Here is a 20,966-nt window from a genome sequence, read left to right as displayed (position 1 = left end):
GTCCTATCTGGAGATGCAGGGGATTGAAAAGCTGGGACCTTCTGCATTGCAAAGCAGTTGCTCTGCCACTGGGCTATGACCGTTTTATAGAATTTTAGTGTGGGAAATAACATGGGAGGTCATCTAGTCCAGCCTTCTGCTCAGTGCAGGAATATCAGTGTAATTGTGCCAGCACCCCAGACATATGGCCACCCAATCTCTGCTTAAAGACCTCCAACAAAGTAAAGTCCACCTCCTCCCAAGGCAGTCTGTTCCACTGTCAAACAGTTTGTACTATTAGGAAGCTTTTCCTAATGTTTAGCCAAAAATCTGCTTCTTTGCAATTTCCAACTGCTGGTTCTTATCCTGCCATCTTGCACTGTGATTGCAAAACAAAAATCTCCAAAGTAAAACATACTTTTGGGGTGAATGTTCCTGAATTCCGAAATCCATCAAGCGTTAAAACTCTGTTTGCCTGCGTTATTAGGATTTTTTTTTAATAACTTTCTTTAGGAGATTTATCTTAAATTCATTTCTGCAGCAATTTGCAACAATTTACTAAAATAATCCTCATGAAAATTCACACATTGTTGTATGCAATTTTTTTTGCAAGCAATCTGTCCTAATATAATGCATTTTATATGATTTTCACTAGTATGTGCATTTTTACACACATTTCCCCTGATATATGCGTGTTTGTAAACATTATTGGGTAGAGTTGGAGAAGGACATCACAAAATTCAGATCAGTGTGAATTTTTCAAAGGATGGCTGTGTTTCGGTTCTCATATTGTTTTGGAAAGTGTGAATTTGACAGATTCAGTGTGAAATGCAAACCGAATCCAATTACTCCCACGAACCCCTATTTTGATTAGGACTAAAATTGGATACAACTCATACCCTTTTTTAAAAATGACGTTCTTCTGGACAGTTTCGGGGCAGGGAGATTTCCAAGACTTAAAAAGCCCTGGGAGCGTCTCTGACATATGTTTGTGGTGACAATTCTCTGGCAGAAAAAAACATCCGCTCAGTCCACAAGCATTCTGGCTGTAATGGATGCGCTGTGTGATATTTGAGAATTTACAACCCCACACTTGGGGTAGACATGTATCTTTACACCCCCATTCTGTGTTGAGGAAATGTGTAACATATTGTTGATCTGCAGTACGTACAAATCACACACAATTTAAAGTTGAAAATGTGCAATTTATGGTTAGCGCTCAACAAGATAGGCTGAATTCCTTCTTTGATGGTGCTCCTTACATATAAAATCCTAAACAACTCTGGACCAGGTTACAGTAGGGCCCCGTTTATATGGCGGGTTAGGGACCAGGCCCCCGCCGTAAAGCGGAAATCACCGTAAAGCAGAACCCATTGACTATAATGGGTCGCATCGTGCAAAAACGATGCAAAATGCCAAAAAAATGCAAAATTGGCTTTAAAATGGGGAATTTCCCCTAATTGAAAGCCACCGCATCAGCGGAACGCCAGAAAGAGGAACGCCGTAAAGCGGGGCCCTACTGTACCTGAAGAAACAACTTTGTTTCCATTGGCCAGTATGGGCATTAAGATCAATGAATGGAGCCCAATTAGTTTTGCCAAGGCCTGATGATTATTGGCTAGTGATAACATGGAGATGGGCTTTTTCACTGGTGGCTTCAGTGTTGTAGAATGCCCTCCCTGCTGAACTATGAGAGGCTCCATCATTATTGGCATGCCACCAGCTCTTGAAGTCACACCTATTTAAACAAGCATTACCTTTGATCTCCTGACTTGAACTTCCTCCTTTAATTGTTTTAATTGCTACATTAACTCTTTTAATTGTTCTGCTTTTTAATCAGCTTGTTTTACTGTACATTTTAACTTATTTTAAAATCAGAAATCATTAACTAACTAACTCTTGCAGAAAGATATCTTCTCAATGGCCTGCGTAAGCTGGTGACACAGAAAAGTTTTCAGCTGGCATTTAAAAGTCAGAACTGAAGGTGCCTGCCGAACCTCTATCGGCAGAGCATTCCACAGGACTGGGCCGATGGCACTAAAAGCTTGATTTCTTGTTCTTGTCAAATAAAGCTCACCAGCTTGGAGGATGACCAATGATGCTCCTGCAGATGGTCTCAGTGATCTCAGTACCCTGGACCTAAGTTGTTCAGGGCACTGTAAATTACTATAAGGACCTTGAACCTGGCTCGGTAGCAGATGGGCAGCTAGTACAGATGTGTTAACAGTGATGTCTCATGTTGCTGGCCAGGTGCCCCCATCAGCAGTCTGGGCACTACATTCTACACCAACTGGAGCTTCTGAACCAGGCCCAAGGGCAGCCCCACATAGAGTGCATTGCAGTAATGCAGCCCCGAGGTTACCAACTGGCAACACTGGTCAGGCTATCTCTGTCCAGGAACAGCCATAGCTGTCGAACCAGACAAAGCTGGTAAGAGGCACTTCTAGCCACAGAGGACACTTGAGCCTCTAGTGATATTTATCCAAGAGAACCTCCAATTTACGCACCTGCACCTTCAGAAGGAGGGTGACCCCATCCAGAACCACCCACATAGGACATGAGAACCACCCACCCTTAGAGCCTCCATCTTCCCAGGATTCAACTGCAGTTTATTGGCTCTCATCCAGTCCACCACTGCATGCAGACACCAATCCAGAGCATTCACAGCCTCTCCTAATTCAGATGTTATGGAGAAACAGAGCTGTGTGCATACTGATGACACCTTGCTCCAAAAAGATCTAATGACCATCCCCAACAGCTTCATACAGACGTCAGCACTGGGGAAAGGATAGTACCCTGTGGGATCCCATAGCACGTGCCAGGGGGCTGAGGAGTACTCACTCAGTGCTACTCTCTGAACATGGCCCTATGGATAAGAATGGAACCACCACAGTACAGTGCCCCCAATACCCATCCCACTGAGTCGGTCCAGGCCAATGGAATCAAAAGTCACTGAGAAGTAACATAAGAGCCTACTGAATGAGGCCAAAGGTCCACCTAATTCAGCATCTTTGTTCTCACAGTGGCCAACCAGATGCCCCAATGGGAAGCCTGTAAACAGGACGTAGGCACAAGAGTACTCTTCCCTCCTGCAGTTTCCAACAATTGATATTCAGAAGCATGCTGCCTCGGACTGTGGAGGCAGGCCATAGCCATTGGGGATGGTAGCCCCTGATAGCCTTACCCTACATGAATTTGTCTAATCTTTTAAAGCCATCCAAGTTCGTGGCCATCACTGCCTCCTGGGGGAATAAATTCCACTGTTTAACTATGTGCTGTGCGAAGCTTTCTTTTTCTGTCCCGAATCTTCCAACATTCAGCTTCATTTTCTCTATCAAATTTTCTCCATGCCATGTATAAGAGTTGCAAGAGTTCTACCTTTTCAAAAGGGAGCTTCTTAAGAAATAGAAATAAGCAGGTGAAGCTGTTTGTGGCACAGAGATGCGCAGAAGAAAGATCTTCACTTGTGGACGTCTGCCTTGTATCTAGACAGCAGCCCAAAGCCTCTCTCCATAACAAAGGGTTAGCCTCAGTTTTCAGCTCGGAATCATACTTATTCTCTTAATCCTACAGAACAGCCAGCAAAATGGCAACAGTGCATCAAGTTCCTGTCCCTCTTCCTTTCTCTAATGTTTTTATTGAACAAAAATTATGTGCCGCTTACTGGGCAGAAAGCAAATGGTAAACGAAGAACGATAAAAAAGATCATTAAAAAATGCAGATAACAGCAAATGTTGAAAACAACTTGACATAAAAATGTATCAAAATACAAATAAAATCAGCCATTTAAAAACAATTGTGCATAATAAAATAATGTGTTAAAAATTGCATGTTGCAATTCCATGCCTGGATAGGCTTGCTGAAACAAAACAAAAAAAGCAGGTTTTTAGCAGGTGCCAAAAACAATTTAGTGAAGGTGCTGCCTGCCTAGTATCAATGGGCAGGGAGTTCCAAAGAGTAAGTGCTGCCATCCTGAAGGATTGATTCAGTATTACCAGTTTCTGAGGATCGCAAGTGGGCAAAGTGCTGTTGCACACAAAGTCCAGCTTGCAGGATTCTCATGGACATCTGGCTGGCTACTGTGAGAACAGTGCTAGACTAGATGAGCCTTTGGTCTGATTCATCAGAGCTGTTTGTGAGGACTTATGATTCCTTGCAAGTGCGGCATGGACTTTATGTGGCACTTGATAACATAATATCAACTTATGCAATGCCCCAATGTCTTTTATTATGTGCATTTCCCTGCCAGCACTAATTAGTGATGTGGAATGAGGCTAGATAAATGTGGCATTAAGACATAGCGTAGGTTGACATTATCTAGCCTGTTCTGCCATGGGTCATGGGAGGTGTGAGGGTGCAGCCCTCACTCAGTGAAGTCAGATGTATAAGCTACAGGCTTCTTGGTCTATTTCTTTATAGTACACTTCCCTTGTTTACCTTGGTCATACTGGCGACCACCCATAGATCAGATTGCAAAGGGTCACAGAGAACTTTTAGGATGAGCAAAGGAACATTCTCATAAAAGAAGTTCTGTCTCCAAGCTGGTTGTCAAAACAATTCCAGTTAATGTAACACTTCAGCCAAATAGGAAAGAACGAGATATGAGGAACTGTGGTGTGAGCCCAGCATAAACAATGCAGAATAAAAAGACCAGGGCAGCTAAATAGTCTGTACCCAAGAGAAAAAAAAGCAGACATAGCCTGATGGGGAACATTTCTCAGGTTTGTAAGGGATGGTTTGGAAAGGAAAGGAAAGGAAAGGAAAGGAAAGGAAAGGATAGATAGATAGATAGATAGATAGATAGATAGATAGATAGACAGACAGACAGACAGACAGACAGACAGACAGACAGACAGACAGACAGATAGATAGATAGATAGATAGATAGATAGATAGATAGATAGATAGATAGATAGATAGATAGATAGATAGATAGATAGATAGATAGATAGATAGATAGATAGATAGATAGATAGATAGATAGATAGAATCACTGTTACAGGGTATTCTGGATCACAATAATATACTTGTTTGGTTTAATCCATTCCTAGTGACTCACCCAAGTGCCAAAATCCACTGAAAAGTGATGTATAAGCTCTTTCTTTTATTGCCACAATTTAACCACACTTTTCCATAAAAAATTCAAGATGTCTTAGGGTTGTTTTTTAAAAAAAATGCAATGCACACTAATAAATCAAGCATCAATGACTCCAACCACACCAACTAAAAAAGGCTAAAAAGATTATAAAGCCAGCAGCAACATAAAATCCCAAGGCAGTCTTCTGAAGAAGCCCACTGAAACAAAACTGGCTTCATTGTCCATCTAGAGGTGAGTAGCAATGGGGTCATATGGATGTCCTTTGGAAGGGGAATTTATGCTGGCTTCATATAAAGAACATAGGAAGCTGCCTTATACCGAGTCAGAGCATTGGTTCATCTAGCTCAGTATTGTCTACACTGACTGGCAGTGGCTCTCCAGGATTTCAGGCAGGAGCTTTACCCAAGCCTACATGGAGATGAGGAGAATTGAACTTGGGACCTTCTGCGTATAACACAGATGTTCTACCACTGGGCCAGAGCTTGGAAAAGTTACTTTTTTGAACTACAACTCCCATCATTCCCAGCCAGCATGGCCACTGGATTGGGCTGATGGGAGTTGTAGTGCAAAAAAAGTCACTTTTCCAAGCTCTGCACTGAGCCATGGCCTTTCTCCAATGTCATGTCACAAGTGGTTGTATGAATTATTTTAACATCATGGAAGGCAAAGGAAGGCTATGAAGAGGCCACTGAAGTCAATGGGATCATTGCAGGTTACAGGATGTCCACAGGATTCCTCACTAAATTATAATAGTGAAATTCTTCAGTCCCTTAAATGCACAGGGCAAGGGGCTTTGACTTGAACAAAAGACAATGATTCTACTGGGGTAAATCTAAATCCAAGTTTTTCTTCTACAGATTGTTTTTTGTTTCAAGGATATCACATTTCCTTAATGCTCAAACTGCAATAAATTGCAACTGGTGGGGAAAGATGAGCTCAGGTCTTCAGCCAGTGACTTGGAGAGTTCTGTTGGTTAGGCTTGCGTCAATGTCATGGACACCTTCTTCAAGAGAGTGTTTATGATATCTCGTGATAAGCAGTGCAAGCTTTACACCACCACCTCATGTCAACGCCATGTTACGACCTTTTTAAAACATTTTGAGGTATTTTTATTTTGCTGCTCTAAATTCAGTCTCGGCGCTTCTCTGCTGTACTGCCCAAGCGCTCTTGTAACCCTTTTGAGAGTAAGCAGATGCAGGTTCAGCAAAAACAACCCCTTTCCCTTCAACGGCACTCCACCTTTTTGTGAAGCTTGATTTTGCTTCAGTGTAAACTTCCTTTCAGGTATCGATATGTGCCCAATTAATTGCACCATTAATCAACAGTGAAATATCAGTTTAACAAAATTCCCTTTTGCTCAGCAAAAAAACGCAACATCCTAGTGAAAGCTGTAAAGCCCTTTAAGTACTAAGGATGAGAATAAGAATGACAGCACAATGCAAGACGGAGCCTTTCCTTTTTTTCTAAATCACTTTATAATTCCTTCGTTTGAGAAAATGTCGTCCTCAATTTTCCTTCAACACCATAAAATGAGGGCTGTTTCTCTGTTGTACCATTTTGTTAAAGCTCTTGTATAGATCTCTTACATTTGGATCTCTTTGCTAATGGGATACACTGAGGTGTCAAGGTTTGGTTGCTCTCTCTCTCTCTCTCTCTTCCTTTAAAGCTGTTTTGACAATTTTTTAAAGAGGATGCTTACCCAAGACAAACAAGCTAATTTCAAAACAGCAAGTACCTGACTAAGTTGGTTTACTCATTAACAAGAAGGTAAATACCAGAATGCCAACTTGAAATAGCCTTCACCTTTAGGAAACCTAGCACGCTGTTTCTACAATATGATTTTTTAAAAGATATGTATATACTGGATGGGATTATTTCAAAATCACAGTGAATTTGTAGATAACTTATTTAGTACAGAAATAAAAATAATAATTCCATTCTATATTCCATTCCTCTCTTATGCTTCCCGTTGATAAGGCTAAATGACGTCCAGAACCAATCTAAGAAATTTCACTTCTTGCTTCTCTCAAAATTCTTTGGATTTTTGCCCAAGCAGGAATTTCTAAATATGCCATGAAAGTTTGCTTTTGGCAAACCTCAGAACAACAGGTGCACCATTGTCTGAATGCAGTGACCAAGCTTTTGTCCATGAATGATAGACAGTGAGGCCTGAGCTACAGGTTGTAAGAAGAAATATTTTTCCTCTGAAGGAAACATCAGTTTAAGCTTCTGCCCACCAACAAGCCTTCTGTGTCACCATCACAAAAAGCTATCACCATATTGTTTGAGAACATCAGGGAGGCACCTGTGTTGCACCTTAAAGACTATGAGATTTGTTGCAGCATAACCTGTTCTATACTGGAGCCCACTTCATTAGATGCATGAAATATTATGTCTCCCCTTAAAGACTAACACATTTATTAGGGCATAAACTTTGCTTGCACTGTAATGTTGTAAAGTCACATGAGTTTATTTGGTCAATATTGTGTTATCAGCCATAGTTCTGTTTTTTGTAAAGTTTTTAAATTTTTGTATACCTATGTGATAGAAATGTGCTATGTTCATTTAGACCTTGACTGTATTCATTGATTGATGAACTTTCATGGACTATATGATGAAATGGACCATAATCCACGAAAGTTGATTCCATGATTAAATTTCTTTGTCTTTAAGGTACCGCAAGGCTCTTTGTTGCTTTTGCTATAAAAGAAATGCAAATGGAAAATCTGGAAAATCAAATGGCATTCTTCATCAGATATGCCAAATGTCATGTTATCCTTAATAGAGGGAAGGAGTTTGTAAACAGTGGGCCCAAATGGTCTTGAAATATAAGAGCTACAATCTGAACCAATCTGACACAAAGTTTGAAAAGATGAGCACATCTACCATTTACAGTGAATTGCACAACGAAACCCTGACAATCACCCTCCCTTCACCTGGAAATCAGCTTTGGAAAAAGAAGATTTGGAAAGAAGAAAAAGATTTAAAAGGCAAAGCTGCCTATTCTTCATAGGAAGCATTTGTATATCTCAAATGGGTTTTTAAATTTAAAAATGCTTTCTACGCTCTCTTGAGCGTGCGCTCTCTCTCATTTATCAGTGGTACATCTTTTCAAACACAATAGGCAGTGGTATCAAATGCCATTTCTTTAATAAAATACATCATCGCCATAACATTCATAGAGCAGATTCACCCAGGCTTAGTAAATAGTCTTTAATGTTGGTTAAGTCTTCTGCAGCATTAAGATGTTGCACGAAGGGATGGTGATGTGTGTGTGTGTATGTGTAAGACACCCTTTCCAAGAGATTCCCATTGATTAAAAATCCATTTTCTCAATCATAATAGAGCAAGCTTTTCAACCCAGGTCCCTTATCTGCAACACAATTCGAGGCCATAGCGTAAGACCCACCCCAATAAATAAGTCCGAGAGTTCACTCATGCAAATGTGACACCCTCCACCCTTTGATACTACTCCTTCTTGTCCACCAAAGAGGGTGACTTTTGAACAAAGGTAGCAGAGATTGATAGGAGAGGGAACAGAAGCATCTCCTCACCTGACGAGTTTGTGGGCAGCACCCTCAGGTTTTCAAACTCCAACATGGTGTACGAGGAATCGAGGGACTCAGTGTAATCTGGCATCTCCATGTCCATTAGGCTTTGACAAATCCTCATTATTACTGTCAACAGACCCAGGCAAGGCCCCCAGCGACCCTGCTGTCAATCACACCTAGGTTCTCCAGCACTGTAGGGTTGACAATGACACCAAGCTTCCAGGATGACAAATCATTACCTAACTCCGCCACTATTCCCTCCCCCAACACTATCAGAAGGTTGGAAGATAGAAATGACCTAGTCTTTATTGCTCTCTCGCTCTCGCTCTACCTCGTACCCTATGAGTCTATGCCCTGGATCATGATTTTACAATGCAGATAAGGCCTGGTCTAAAATCAACTTGGATTGCATCCTCCGTTCAATAGCATGTGGTTTATGGCAACCCTTGAGCAAACATTTTGAAAAATGCAGGCAACGAGGGAGGTTTTAAAGTTGCTGTTTTTGCAGGGCACAAAGCATCGGAAGGTGTCATGCACTTGCTACATTTTGGGTTTTGGCATAGGGTTTTATCATTAATGTTTATCAAAGAGAATGATGCAGGTACCATCTTTTTGTGAAAGAACAGGAAGTTCTCATCTGTGTGGAAGAAATTACATGAAAATCATACACTTGTAGGGAGTAGGTGAAGCGACGAGCAAAATCTTGTTGCTATAAAGGCCATCATTGACTCTTAGACCAAAAAACAACTGCCACCAACTATGGATTTCTATTTGGAAAACATAATTTATATCCCATTGAGACAATGGAAGCTGGTTTGTTAGGGTGAAGGGGGCACCGCCCCACCAACCCTCATCTGCCCTTAGCTAGCTCTCCCCTTCCTGCCTTCTTACTTACAACCAGTCCAGGGGGTGGCCCTGCCTGCAGCTTCCTCCTCCTTAGTCTCAGTGTGGCCCCATGTAGAACTCAGCAGGGAGGAGGATGGGGGCAAAACTAGGATGAGTGGGCTCCAGGTCCACCTAGTGTTTGGGCTGCCTCCCTTCAGTCCTACCAGTCCCAATGAGTACAAGCCACCACTGCATTTAAAATTCTGATCTCTCAACATCTATGGGAAAGTTCAGAGGTAACAGGAATGGCAGCAGCAGACAGTGGGGGTGCCAAAGATGGCAGTCATTTTACATATGTGCATCACAATGGGGACAATGACTCAATGAAATCAATAAACTGAATCTGAATCCTAGCAAGATGGAGGTGCTGTAGGTTGGTGGCATCCTTCTGAGCTAACTTGGTAAGATGGGTATCAGAAGCACTGTTTTACAATGGTTCTGATCCAATGGTCACTTTCAGAGAATAACATTGGGTTGTGCTGTGGGGTGCTGCATACCGTCTTGTCCCAAATGCTGTTTAACATCTATATGAAGTTGTTGGGAGTAGTCATTATGAGATCTGAGATGAGGTACCCAGCTCTATTTTTCTGTAACATCTGAATTGAGAGAGGCCATGCAAGTCCTGGACCAGTGGACTCAGTGGTGGGATGGATGAGGACCAATAAACTGAGTCTGGATCATAGCAAGATGGAGGCACTATGGGTTGGTGGTTCTGAGTTTGGATAATTGGCCAGTTGCCTGCTTTGGATGGGGTTGTACTCCCTCTGAAAGAGCAGGTTCATAGTCTGTGGGTGCTCCTGGATCCATTTTCTCTCTAGAGGCCCAGGTGGCCTCAATGGTTAGGAGTGCCTTTTACCAGCTTCAGCTGGTAAGACAGCTGCAACCATTTATGGACCAGGGTAGCCTGACCACTGTTGACCATGTACTGGTAACCTCCAGGATGGATTACTGTAACATGCTCTGTGTGGGGCTGCCCTTGAGATTGGTCTGGAAGCTGCAGCTAGTGCAAAATGTGGCAGCACAACTGCTCACTGGGCCAGGGTATTGCCAACAAGTTACCCCACAGCTGAAAGAATTGCACTGGCTGCCCATTAGCTTCTGGGTCAAGTTCAAGGTTCTAGTTTTAGTGTACAAAGCCCTACACAACTTGAGACCAGGATACCTGAAAGATCATCTTACCCCTTATATACCCAGTCGATCACTGCACTCTGCAGGTGAGGGCCTCCTTCAGATACCATCTCATCAGCAGGTCTGCTTCACACAACATAGGAAGTGGACCTTTAGTGCTGTGGAACTGACACTTTGGAATTCCCTCCCCTTAAACATCAGACAGGCATCATCTCTGTTATCTTTTTGGCGCCTACTGAAGATCTTCCTCTTTCAACAAGCCTTTGAAGTAGAGGCCTTATCCCAGTCTGCATCTGTGCTGGAACTGCTTTTTCAGATTTTTTTTTTAAAGTTGATTTTTAAAAATATTTTAAAGATGTTTTGTTTTAATAGGTTTTTAAAGGTGTCTTGTTTTAATATGTTTTAAAGTCTTTTGTTTTTGAGATGTTTTAACGTGTTTTTAGTGTTTTTGTTTGCTGCCCTGGGATCCTTCTGGGAAGAAGGGTGGAAAATAAATAAATAAATAAATAAATAAATAAATAAATAAATAAATAATAAAGTCCCCAAATGCCCAGAGCTAAAGATAAATGTGGGTGTTAATACCAGATGCCATACACTACCCTGTCAGCCGCTGTGATGGATCAAAGACGTTCATTGCCTCGATCGTTCCATTACTGGCTCCTCTTTGATTCATTATGGTGGCTGATATTCATACTTTCATGATGTCAATAGGACAGTGAATGGCATCTGGTATTAGTATCAACATTTTGTTTTAGTTTGGGGCATGCGGCTTTGAGGTATCGGATTGCATCCAGTGAAGTCATTGTATGAGAGCAACACCTGCTACTTGTGCAATGGAATATGCCCTCCCTACCCCTGTGTGCCCCCACACCCCAAATCCGCTTTAGGGTTTTCACAAATCCTTCAGAGCAGAAGGGGGTGTGGGCAGTGCATGAGGGAGGAGAGAGAGGGGAAGTCCCATTTCAAGAGGTGCAGTTCTCTACTGGTACAATGATGTCATTGGATTCAACTCATTGTCTTCATTATTCTTCTAGCCTACGTGAATGAACACTAGCAATGGGCTCCATTCTGCAATAACTAGATTTGCCATTGGATTAATTATTATTTCCAATATTCTCTATCTTTGTGGAGATAATTTTGAAGTAGCAACTCTCCATGCCTGGATTCTGATTGATTCTTATTCTTATTTATTACATTTGTATACCGCCCCATACCCGAAGCTCTCTGGACAGTTTACAACAAGTAAAAACATTAAAAACAAATATACAAATATACAAATTTAAAAACACATTTTTAAAAAAACAGTTTAAAAACAAGATGTTTCTCTCTACATGTCAACCAACCACCATCAAGCACCCATTCTTGTGTATAAATATTAATGGAAATGGACATTCATGAATATAGCTAGCAACACTTTTTTCTAGCGGCCTCAGTCTTGAGATTGCTGCTGGTTGTATTTCTGTGATCACAGAGTTCTCACTGGAAATGTGCACTGGGGAATAATCTGGACTACATGAGTGCAAAATAAGGCATGGTGAAGGAACAAGCTCTAGTGTTGTCACAAGATTTCCGCCTTCCTTCCTTCTATCACTGGAATTTTGCTTCTTATGAGGCAGTAAAACAACCAAAGGCATGTCCACTTACTGGATTAGACACAACCATCTGTTGGTTGCTGGCAACTCCTGTCAGATAAATGATTGTAACGATGGAGTTGCAAACAAAAGAAAAAAAGATTGTTTTATGTAAAGTGATGCTCTGGCAACTCAGGCTCTTAAAATAGGAGAATATGCCAAGGGAAATCAAAAGTGAAACAATTGAAAGGCTATGGCCAATGATAGTGAGATAATACAAATTCAGCGTGGTCTTCAGTTTAGCAGTTACTCCAAAAGTACAGAGTGTGTAGTTTGTCCATGTTCTGTTACTCTCAGGATGCACAAACCAACATCCATTTTCCTCACAGGTCTTAAAAACTTTTTTCTGAGGGGTCAAAGTCCTGAAAGTAATCAGGGCAGTTCTGAATTGCTACTTCCCCCACAGCAACATCATCCCAGCACAGCCAGCCATCCCATGTTCTATTGCAATGAGGACAGGACCAAGTAATTTGGACCTCCACAATCCAGGACATTTTTTAAAAAATATTCCTAGACTTTAAGCTGCATTTAACTACTGTTTCTATTCCTACAAAGAGGGCTGTCTTGGCTTGTCCCCCCACCACACATGTGCCCTTATACTGCTGCTGTAGGAAATTCTTCGTCTTGTTTCCTGATTTATTTATTTTTTAAATTCTCTTTGAAATCACTAATAGTGTGAGTGATACTTTTATCAATCTACTTTCTATGTGAGCTCTTCAAATGTGTATTCCCATTCACTGATGTCAGTGAAGTGTTGATTGTAAATGACAGACAGAAAGCAGCAGGGAGGAATTTTTTTTTTAAATTAAATTTATATCCCATCTTATGGCCAAAAGGCCCTCAAGGCGGCTTACAAAAACACAAATGTAACACATCATAAAGCATAAATACAATAATGCAATTCTCAAAATTAAATAACAAACAACATTATTAAAAGAAAAGAAAAAACATTTAAATGTGTCACAATAAGAGAACCAAACACTTTATAAAAAGGCCTAGATAAAAATCTTCAATTTCCCAGCAAATAAGTAGCATTTTTATTTTTAACATATAAATATACACAGTATATAAGTAGCCAAACAATAATAACAACAAACTAATGAGAACATCTCAATAAATATACAATTAAACAATCCGCACACACTTCACAACAGTGTTTAACAAAATGAATGAGCTGTTGATTGTAAGCAGCAGTGAGGAACACACTGACTTGATTATCTGCTTTAATCTGTCTGCAGTGCACTTGAAAAGGAATGTGAACAGGCAATCATTGCAGAATTTAAAATAAAGATCAATACCAGTAGAGACTCGTGAATAGTGATTATAACATTGATAATTATCTGCAAAGCATATCTATATCTGTGTCTATGTCTATATCCTCTGATATCTTTTCATTTTTATATCAAGAGAATTTTTATATTATGTATATATCAGAGGAGATTTGAAATATGAAAAGATATCAGAGGAAAAAGGAACCAGATCATTAACAACCATCGGGGGCCACACTTAAAAACTAAACATAAAAGAGGATTCCACCCCAATGAGCACATATGCACACATGTAAAAATGGATGTCATATTTGGAGTCAATATTTTGCAACCGTAAGGCCTGCTGTTGGCATTCCTGTTGCATTTGTGTACATGCAAAAATGGCCACCAAATGGGAACAAGTTTGGTAGGAACTACATGTTTATGCACAGTGGCAACCTTTACATATGGACATGCATGTGCCGAAAATGCATTAAACTACACCACAAAAGCAGTCATGAGAGCAGTATCAGTTATAGGGAAAACAAGGGCCAGTAGAAAGCTTTGAAATTGCATGGATGGAAGATGCACACAGTGGAGGCTGGTCTATTAGGGCAAAGTGAACACAGCCCCACTAACCTGTCCTCGCTCAACCGGCCCCCACCTGTTTTCTTACTTACAATTAGTCAGGGGTGGTTCTGCCTGTCATTGGCTCTGGCTCCACCTATTGCTGGTCTCCCTGCTTTCTGCCCCATCATTTCCAATTGGCATTAGCCACCCCTGGATGCAGAGTTTTGGATCTGAAGCCAAACATAGCCCAAGATAGTGAGAAGGAAGACTTCTGTGGCAATTTGTAGGCACTCCACTAAAATTATACCAATAGAAAAATGAATGATTAAGTTGTTATTTCACCTCTGTGTAATTCTATTCTGATATGCAGTCATGTTTCAAGAGAACGAGATCTTGAGAAAACAGGGACATGCAATTTCCAGAAGGAAGGCTTTAGGCCAAAGGAAGAGGATTGTCAGCCTCTTTCTTTGCCAAATTGCCTGAACTCTGATTCAACTCCATTAGTAGGAGGCCCAGTTTAACCTAATAAATCCTTTAATAAAACAAATAATACAAATAATGGGATGAGCCAAAACCGCCCTTTGAAAAGCTCAATTTTTTTCTAATTTTTTCCCTTACTTGTGACCTCAGTTCAGTCCTCAGACTGGATAACCTTTTGCTGGAGGTCATGAGGCTAAACCTCTGACCGTTGTCTCAGGCTTACAGACCCCACATTACTGTCAACATGCAACATGTGAAAACACAAGATTGGATCTGTCTGGTCTGCCATCAGCCAGTATGGAAACCAAAGCAAGGACTGCCCCAAAATCTGCCTTCAAGCAAGAACATTTATTCTCCTGGGTGAGATATAAAATAATTAAGCTGTGCAATCAATCCCCCTTTGTTTCATAGAATAAGCATGGCACAAATGACTCCTTGGAAAGATAAGAGTTTATGTTTTTTATCCTTGGACTATGTACTGAGGCTTCCAGTAATGCCAACATCACCTCAATTAGGCTTTAATTAGTAGTTCTGATTTTGCTTGCGATTCTCATAGTGAGTCCTTCTGGGGAGTTATGACACAACCAATCAGGAAATGTGTATTTTCCAGATACATAGAGAGCTCACTGATCTTGTGACAAGGATGATGCCTAGCTTCTCATTGGTGCAGTACACAGGAAGTTGGACTTGCTAGCTCTTCCTCTTTTGCTCGTTCTTGCAAAAGCCAACATGACTCCTGCATAGTATTATGGTGACCCTGCTATCTCATCTGTCCTCAGATGATGTTTTAGAGCTGACTAGGACTGTGATCATGCTAGTTGCCTGCAGCAAAGCGTTTCTATTGCCCACACCTGGAGGGGGAATGGGTTGATCTGTTGATCAGTTGTGAAATCTCTTTCAAGCAATTGTTTTAAAAATGCACTCAAGCTGATGCCACCAGGTTTTACAGTGAAAAGGTACGGGGTCGTATGTCTCCGTTTTCAGAAGTGGGAGTGGAGGTGCACTGGAACTGGCACAACAGTGAGTGTATCTCTACTCTTAAAGTTAAATCAGCCTTCCCCAACCTGGTAAATGTTTTTGCACCAAAACAACCATAAGCTCGAGCCAACATGGCCAATTGGTGACCTTCCAGATGTCACTGGACTACAACTCCCATCATCCAAATTGGAGAAAATTGATTCAGTTTGCATTTAAAGCTGAATCTAGCAAATTTGCACTTTCTGAAACAATATGAGAACCAAAACATAGCCATCCTTTGAAATTCACACTAATCCGAATTTTGTGATACAGTTCCCCAACCCAACTATGTTTACAAAAATGCAAATGTCAGAGGAAAATGTATCCGTTATATTTAAGATAAATTGCTTGCAAAAATGTGTACATTAGTCAAAACTACATACAAAAATGTGTTCAATAGGATAAATTAGCACTAAAATGCAGAAGTTTCATGAGTTTTTTTAAAAAAAATCTCAAATTGCTGCAGAAATGTGGAGAACTGAATGTAAGACTGGAAAAATGAGAAACTAGGAGAACCAAAATTGACAGATCCTTCCATCCCTAATCCTGACCACTGACCACGCTGCCTGGGACTGATGGGACCCGGAATCTAGCCACATCTGGAGGGCTCTTCCTATCCTTGCCATAGATGATGCAAGAGAAAATTGATGAGGCCCATAATCTAACAGATCAACTCCAAATAAAATCAATAGCATACACATAGAAGCCAGTAGATGGCTTTGGGGAAAAAACGTATAATTAGAAACAGTGTGCCGCCATGATAATCAGTGGTGTGAAAGCAAACCATTAGAGTCTCATTTCATAATCACAGCCTAACAAATTTACCCAAACCAGATGGCTGCGTAACCAGTTGCCTTGTCTCAGCAGCATCATTCTGAATGGTCTGAATTGTACTGCATGCTAGAATGCTGTTTAGGAGCCAGTGATCTCTTGCTTTTGTCAGTTATTTCTCCCCCATTGCTAACAAAGCTGTTATTAAACTCAAGTCGTGGTATGAATTGTAAAAGATCATGCCATACCTATGATTACTTGTGTGTGTGTGTGTGTGTGTGTGTGTGTGTGTGTCTGACTGTCCACGTGTGCAAAGCTGAGCAAATTTCCCTCTTCCTGTGCATTTATTGTTTCATTGGTTCCCTCTGCTCTGCTTTCCTCTTTCCAATTTCCATTCTAAATAAAATATTTTTTAAAAAATAATCCAATATTGAAACAGGTGCAGTTTGCCTTTACGTTTAGTTTAGACTGATGACTACGTTCTACCTCCACTGTCAGAGGCAACATGCTTCTGAATACCAGTTGCAAGAAAATGCAGGAAGGAGAGTCCTGTTGCGCCAAGGTCCTGCTTTTGGGCTTCCCATTGGGGCATCTCGTTGGTCACTCTGAGAACAGGAGCTGGTGCGGATGAGCCACTGGCCTAACCCGGCAGGGCTCTTCTTATTCCTTTATGATGCACACCAACTTGGATGGCATTAAAAGATGATTAGACAAATTTGTGGAGGATAATCTGTGGCTACTGGTCACAATGGCTCTGTCTGTCTCCAGCGATTTGGAGCCAGTATGTCTCAATTGTTGGGAACCACAAGTGGGGAAAGTGCTATTGCACACGGGTCCTGCTTGCAGGCTTCCCATAATGGGCATCTGGTTGGCCACCAGGAGAACAGGATGCTGGACTAGATGGGCCATTGACCTGATACTGCTGGATCTTATGTTCTTATGTTCATCCAATTCATGTTTAGCCTGGAGAAGAGAAGGTTGCTGGAGACATGATAGCAATCGTTAACTATCTGAAAGTCATGCAGAAGACAGAGCGGATTAATTCTCTGTTGCTCCAGAAGGCAGGACTAGAACCAGGAGCTGGAGATTTCAGGGAAACAGATTTTAGCTAAACATTAGGCAAAACGTCTTAACAGTATGAGCTGTTTTATTTACGCCTGTATGTACCTGTCTGTGATTTAAGATCAGCTGCCTCTGGTCTTCTCTGCATGCCTGGAATGAAAGATGTTAGACTGACAGGCATGCGGGAGAGAGCCTTTTCAGCTGTGGCCCCCAAGCTCTGGAATACCCTACCTCAAGAAGCCCATTCTGCTCGCTCCCTGATGGTGTTCCGGAGTCTTCTTGTTCTGAAGAGTCTTTGGGAGGGACTGAAGATTGAGCCTTAAACTGATTTTATTTTACCCCCTTTTTAGTTTTACCTCTTTAGTCCCGTTTCAATATCACTCCCCTAGATTTCTTAACTGTGTTTCATGTATTTTTATGTATTTTAATGTTTTTTGCGCTTTCATTGTGTATGATTTCATTATGAGCCACTCCGAGTGCCCTATTTTAGGGTAGAAAGGTGGGATAGAAATATTTTAAATAAATAAATAAATTTATCAAGGAACACATTGCCCCAGGAGGCAGAGGGGCTCTCCTTCTCTGGATATATTCAAGCAGAAGATGGATGGCCATCCATCAAGGATGTTGGAGTTGCAGCCTGCATTATAGACCCTGCATTGGGCAGATGTTGAACTTTTTTACCTCCAATTCTTGTTGGAGGTATTGGGTTGTATCCGTTGTAGTGCTGAATTAAATTCTTGTTCCACTGGCAAATTGTTTTGCACCAGTAGAACGTTATTGGGCATGCGAATGCATAAGCAGGTGGCTGGTAACTTTATTGCACAACTGATTGCGCAATCTGTTGCACAACGAGTTTCCCCTAGAGCAAATGTTGCATTGGATTTCTCTGTTGTGCAACATTAAAACTCACCTGTCCACTAGTGCAAGACATATGACACTGGACACAACCCAATAGGCCTCTGGATATCAGTTGATGAGAATGGCAGGTGGGGAGAGCACTGTTGACCTCAGGTTCTGCTTGTGGGCTTCCCATGGGCATTGGGTTGGCCATTGTGAGAAAAGAATGCTGGACTATGATGGGCTTTTGGCCTGATCCAGCAGGGCTTCTTGTAAATAACTCTATGATTCTACATTGCCAATCTAAAGCTGGAAAATTGTAGCATGCCTAAGGCCACCTTGTGGGTGCTTTAATAGGAGAGGTGAGATTCAACCCCAGGGGCATCCTGACTGAGCTCAGTGTTGGTAGCCACTGCTATTGGTGTCTTTGAATGGGTACTTGTGGGACTCTGGTCAAGAAACAGGTGGGGCACTTGCTTGCCAGAGATGCGAGCAAAGTACATGTTGAGAGTGCCAAATCATAAAAGCTGGCATTGGACCAGCCATGTGGATTTTGCTGGGGAGGTCTTGGTGAAAAGCCAGAGGAGGAGAGTGGTGATAGTCCCAATTGCTTCCTTCTCATTCTCCCTTCATTTCCTCCTCCACTTTTTCCTGATAAAGGTTGCTTAGTCCTGGGAGCGTGTGTTGAACTTATTTCAGGGAGGCAAAGAGGCTGGTGGGGCCTGGAGGTGGGGGGAGGCGAGTGGGTGGAAGGCTGCTGAATAAACAAGCAAGCACAGTGAGTGCTAGAACATAGAAACATAGAACGTAGAAAAATGCCTTGTACTAGTCAGACTATTGGCCCATTTGGTCAGTACTGTCTACACTGACTGTCAGTGGCTCTCCAGAATTTCAGCCAGGATTCTCTTCTAGCCATAGCTGGAGATGCCAGAGATTGAAACTGGAACCTTCTGCATACAAAACAAATGCTCTACCGCTGAGCCATGCACATCTGTTTTGCCTGCAGAAGGTCCCTAATTCAATCCCTAGCAACTCCAGGTAAGAGTGTGAGAGACCAGTCTGAAAACACTGAGCTAGATTGACCTATGGTCTGATTCAGTATAAGGCAGCTTCTCATCTTCCTATGTCGCTTGCAAGAAGTGCTTCAGGTGTTCAAGCAGAGGCTGGATGGCCATTCCTCAAGGGCAATGTCGTTGCACCCGGCATTGCAAGCACAGGGCTGGACTAGCTGACCTCTAAGTTGCCTTCCAACACTCCCATTCTAGGCTTCTGTGTGTATCATCCTGAGGGACGGGGGAGAAATTCAATTCATTTCACATTTCAAACAGAAATGGACAGATTCATCCATCCCTAATTGTCCACCCTACTGTCTCAGAAGTTTGTATAAAATGCTGCACAAATGCACAGCTTCTGCCATCTTTCAGTTCTTTGATATCCCCAACCATCACCACAGCGTTATCAAAGCCCAACTGTGCATTAACACTTCAACATCACTTTTATTGAGGCTGACTATAGGACCACATCAACATATACTATGTGTGTGATAGCGCATCCAGATGCATCTGAAAAACTGAGGCCACCCATCCTCCAATTCCTGATGCAATTGTGTGTGTGATCACTTCAAGTCTGCTTTTGTTTGGGGGACGGGGCAGTGTTTTATCAATGGACACGCATGTGTGGGTAAATGTGATGGCAGGAGGAATAGATATCTGTAGCAAACTGTGCATGCCCAGAATTCTGTGAAAGCTTTGGAAATTGAAAAACAACAACAGGGCAATGGCAGGCTCCTAATAAATTGGCTCCAGTTTGGAAAGAAGACCAGGTGATTCAAAACTTGAATATCTGGGGAGCAGTGTGGATGCAGAGAACATTGTAAGCATTCATGTATGCACAGACATCTGCATATGTGCACATCTCCATTCATTTGTCTGCCTGTCAATAAGATGTGGAAAGAATACACTTCCAGTGCCTTCCAGTAGTTGTCATAGATGGGCCTTTGGTTTGATGAAGCCATCTCATTGTTTGCAGTTCTGACACACACACCAATAATCTATATAGTTCAAAAACGACTTGGGATTTTAACTGCACAATTTGCTAACTCTTGGCCATGCTTGGGTCTTCAACTCATCTGCCCTTGGCAACACAAAAGCCCTGAAATGAATCAATTGTACCCATCAGAAGACACATTTAACAGGGAAAAAAATATATAGAGATGAATACTAAAAAGAATGTACTTGACACAATGACCAAAGCCTATCTAGCTGTTTCTGTTTCCCCACAACAAAGGTGAAATACTCCAAAAACAATTAATTAAAAGAAAGAAAACTGTCAGGGGTGAGGGGAGAACTGTTAACTGTTAGTCACATTTTTTCATAATCCTTTTCAGCTGTACTGAAAAATTCCTCTATTTTTGACATTTTGTTGGTACTCTTTGTTAACTTTCCCTGAATCTTTTACATTACCCTTTCTTGTTCTCATTCTCAGTTTATTCAGTTGCCCTCAGTGATATCATCACATAGCCAAATCGTATTGGCTATGAAGCATTGCATCGTTCACCACATGATCCATGACTGGGTGGGATCACCCATGTGAATAATCCAGAAAACATTATCTTCATTCTCATTGACCTCAGTAAGGCTATCACAAAGCCAAATATCAATGGCTACGTAATGCCATGATATAATCCCATTCACTATGTGATCCCTGATTG

The 20,966-nt window shown here is 41.6% G+C and overlaps 1 protein-coding gene across 4 annotated transcripts in view; it reads right to left on the bottom strand.

Annotated features, from left to right (window-relative positions):
- The window catches only part of LOC133369414 (hepatocyte nuclear factor 4-beta-like), a 33,850-nt gene extending 24,874 nt beyond the window's left edge, over window positions 1-8,976 (bottom strand). For 2 of the 4 annotated variants that reach the window (XM_061594698.1, XM_061594699.1), the window contains exon 1: window positions 8,632-8,976. In XM_061594698.1, the coding sequence (XP_061450682.1) occupies window positions 8,632-8,749 (118 nt within the window). In that variant the 5' untranslated portion in view covers window positions 8,750-8,976. The remainder of the gene's footprint in view (window positions 1-8,631) is intronic. The other 2 variants (XM_061594700.1, XM_061594701.1) reach the window with 2 other exon arrangements.
- Window positions 8,977-20,966: the final 11,990 nt, after the last annotated feature.

Source organism: Rhineura floridana, chromosome 13 (assembly GCF_030035675.1).
Source record: "Rhineura floridana isolate rRhiFlo1 chromosome 13, rRhiFlo1.hap2, whole genome shotgun sequence".
NCBI lineage: Eukaryota > Metazoa > Chordata > Lepidosauria > Squamata > Rhineuridae > Rhineura > Rhineura floridana.
This window is presented reverse-complemented; position numbering and strand designations above follow the sequence as displayed.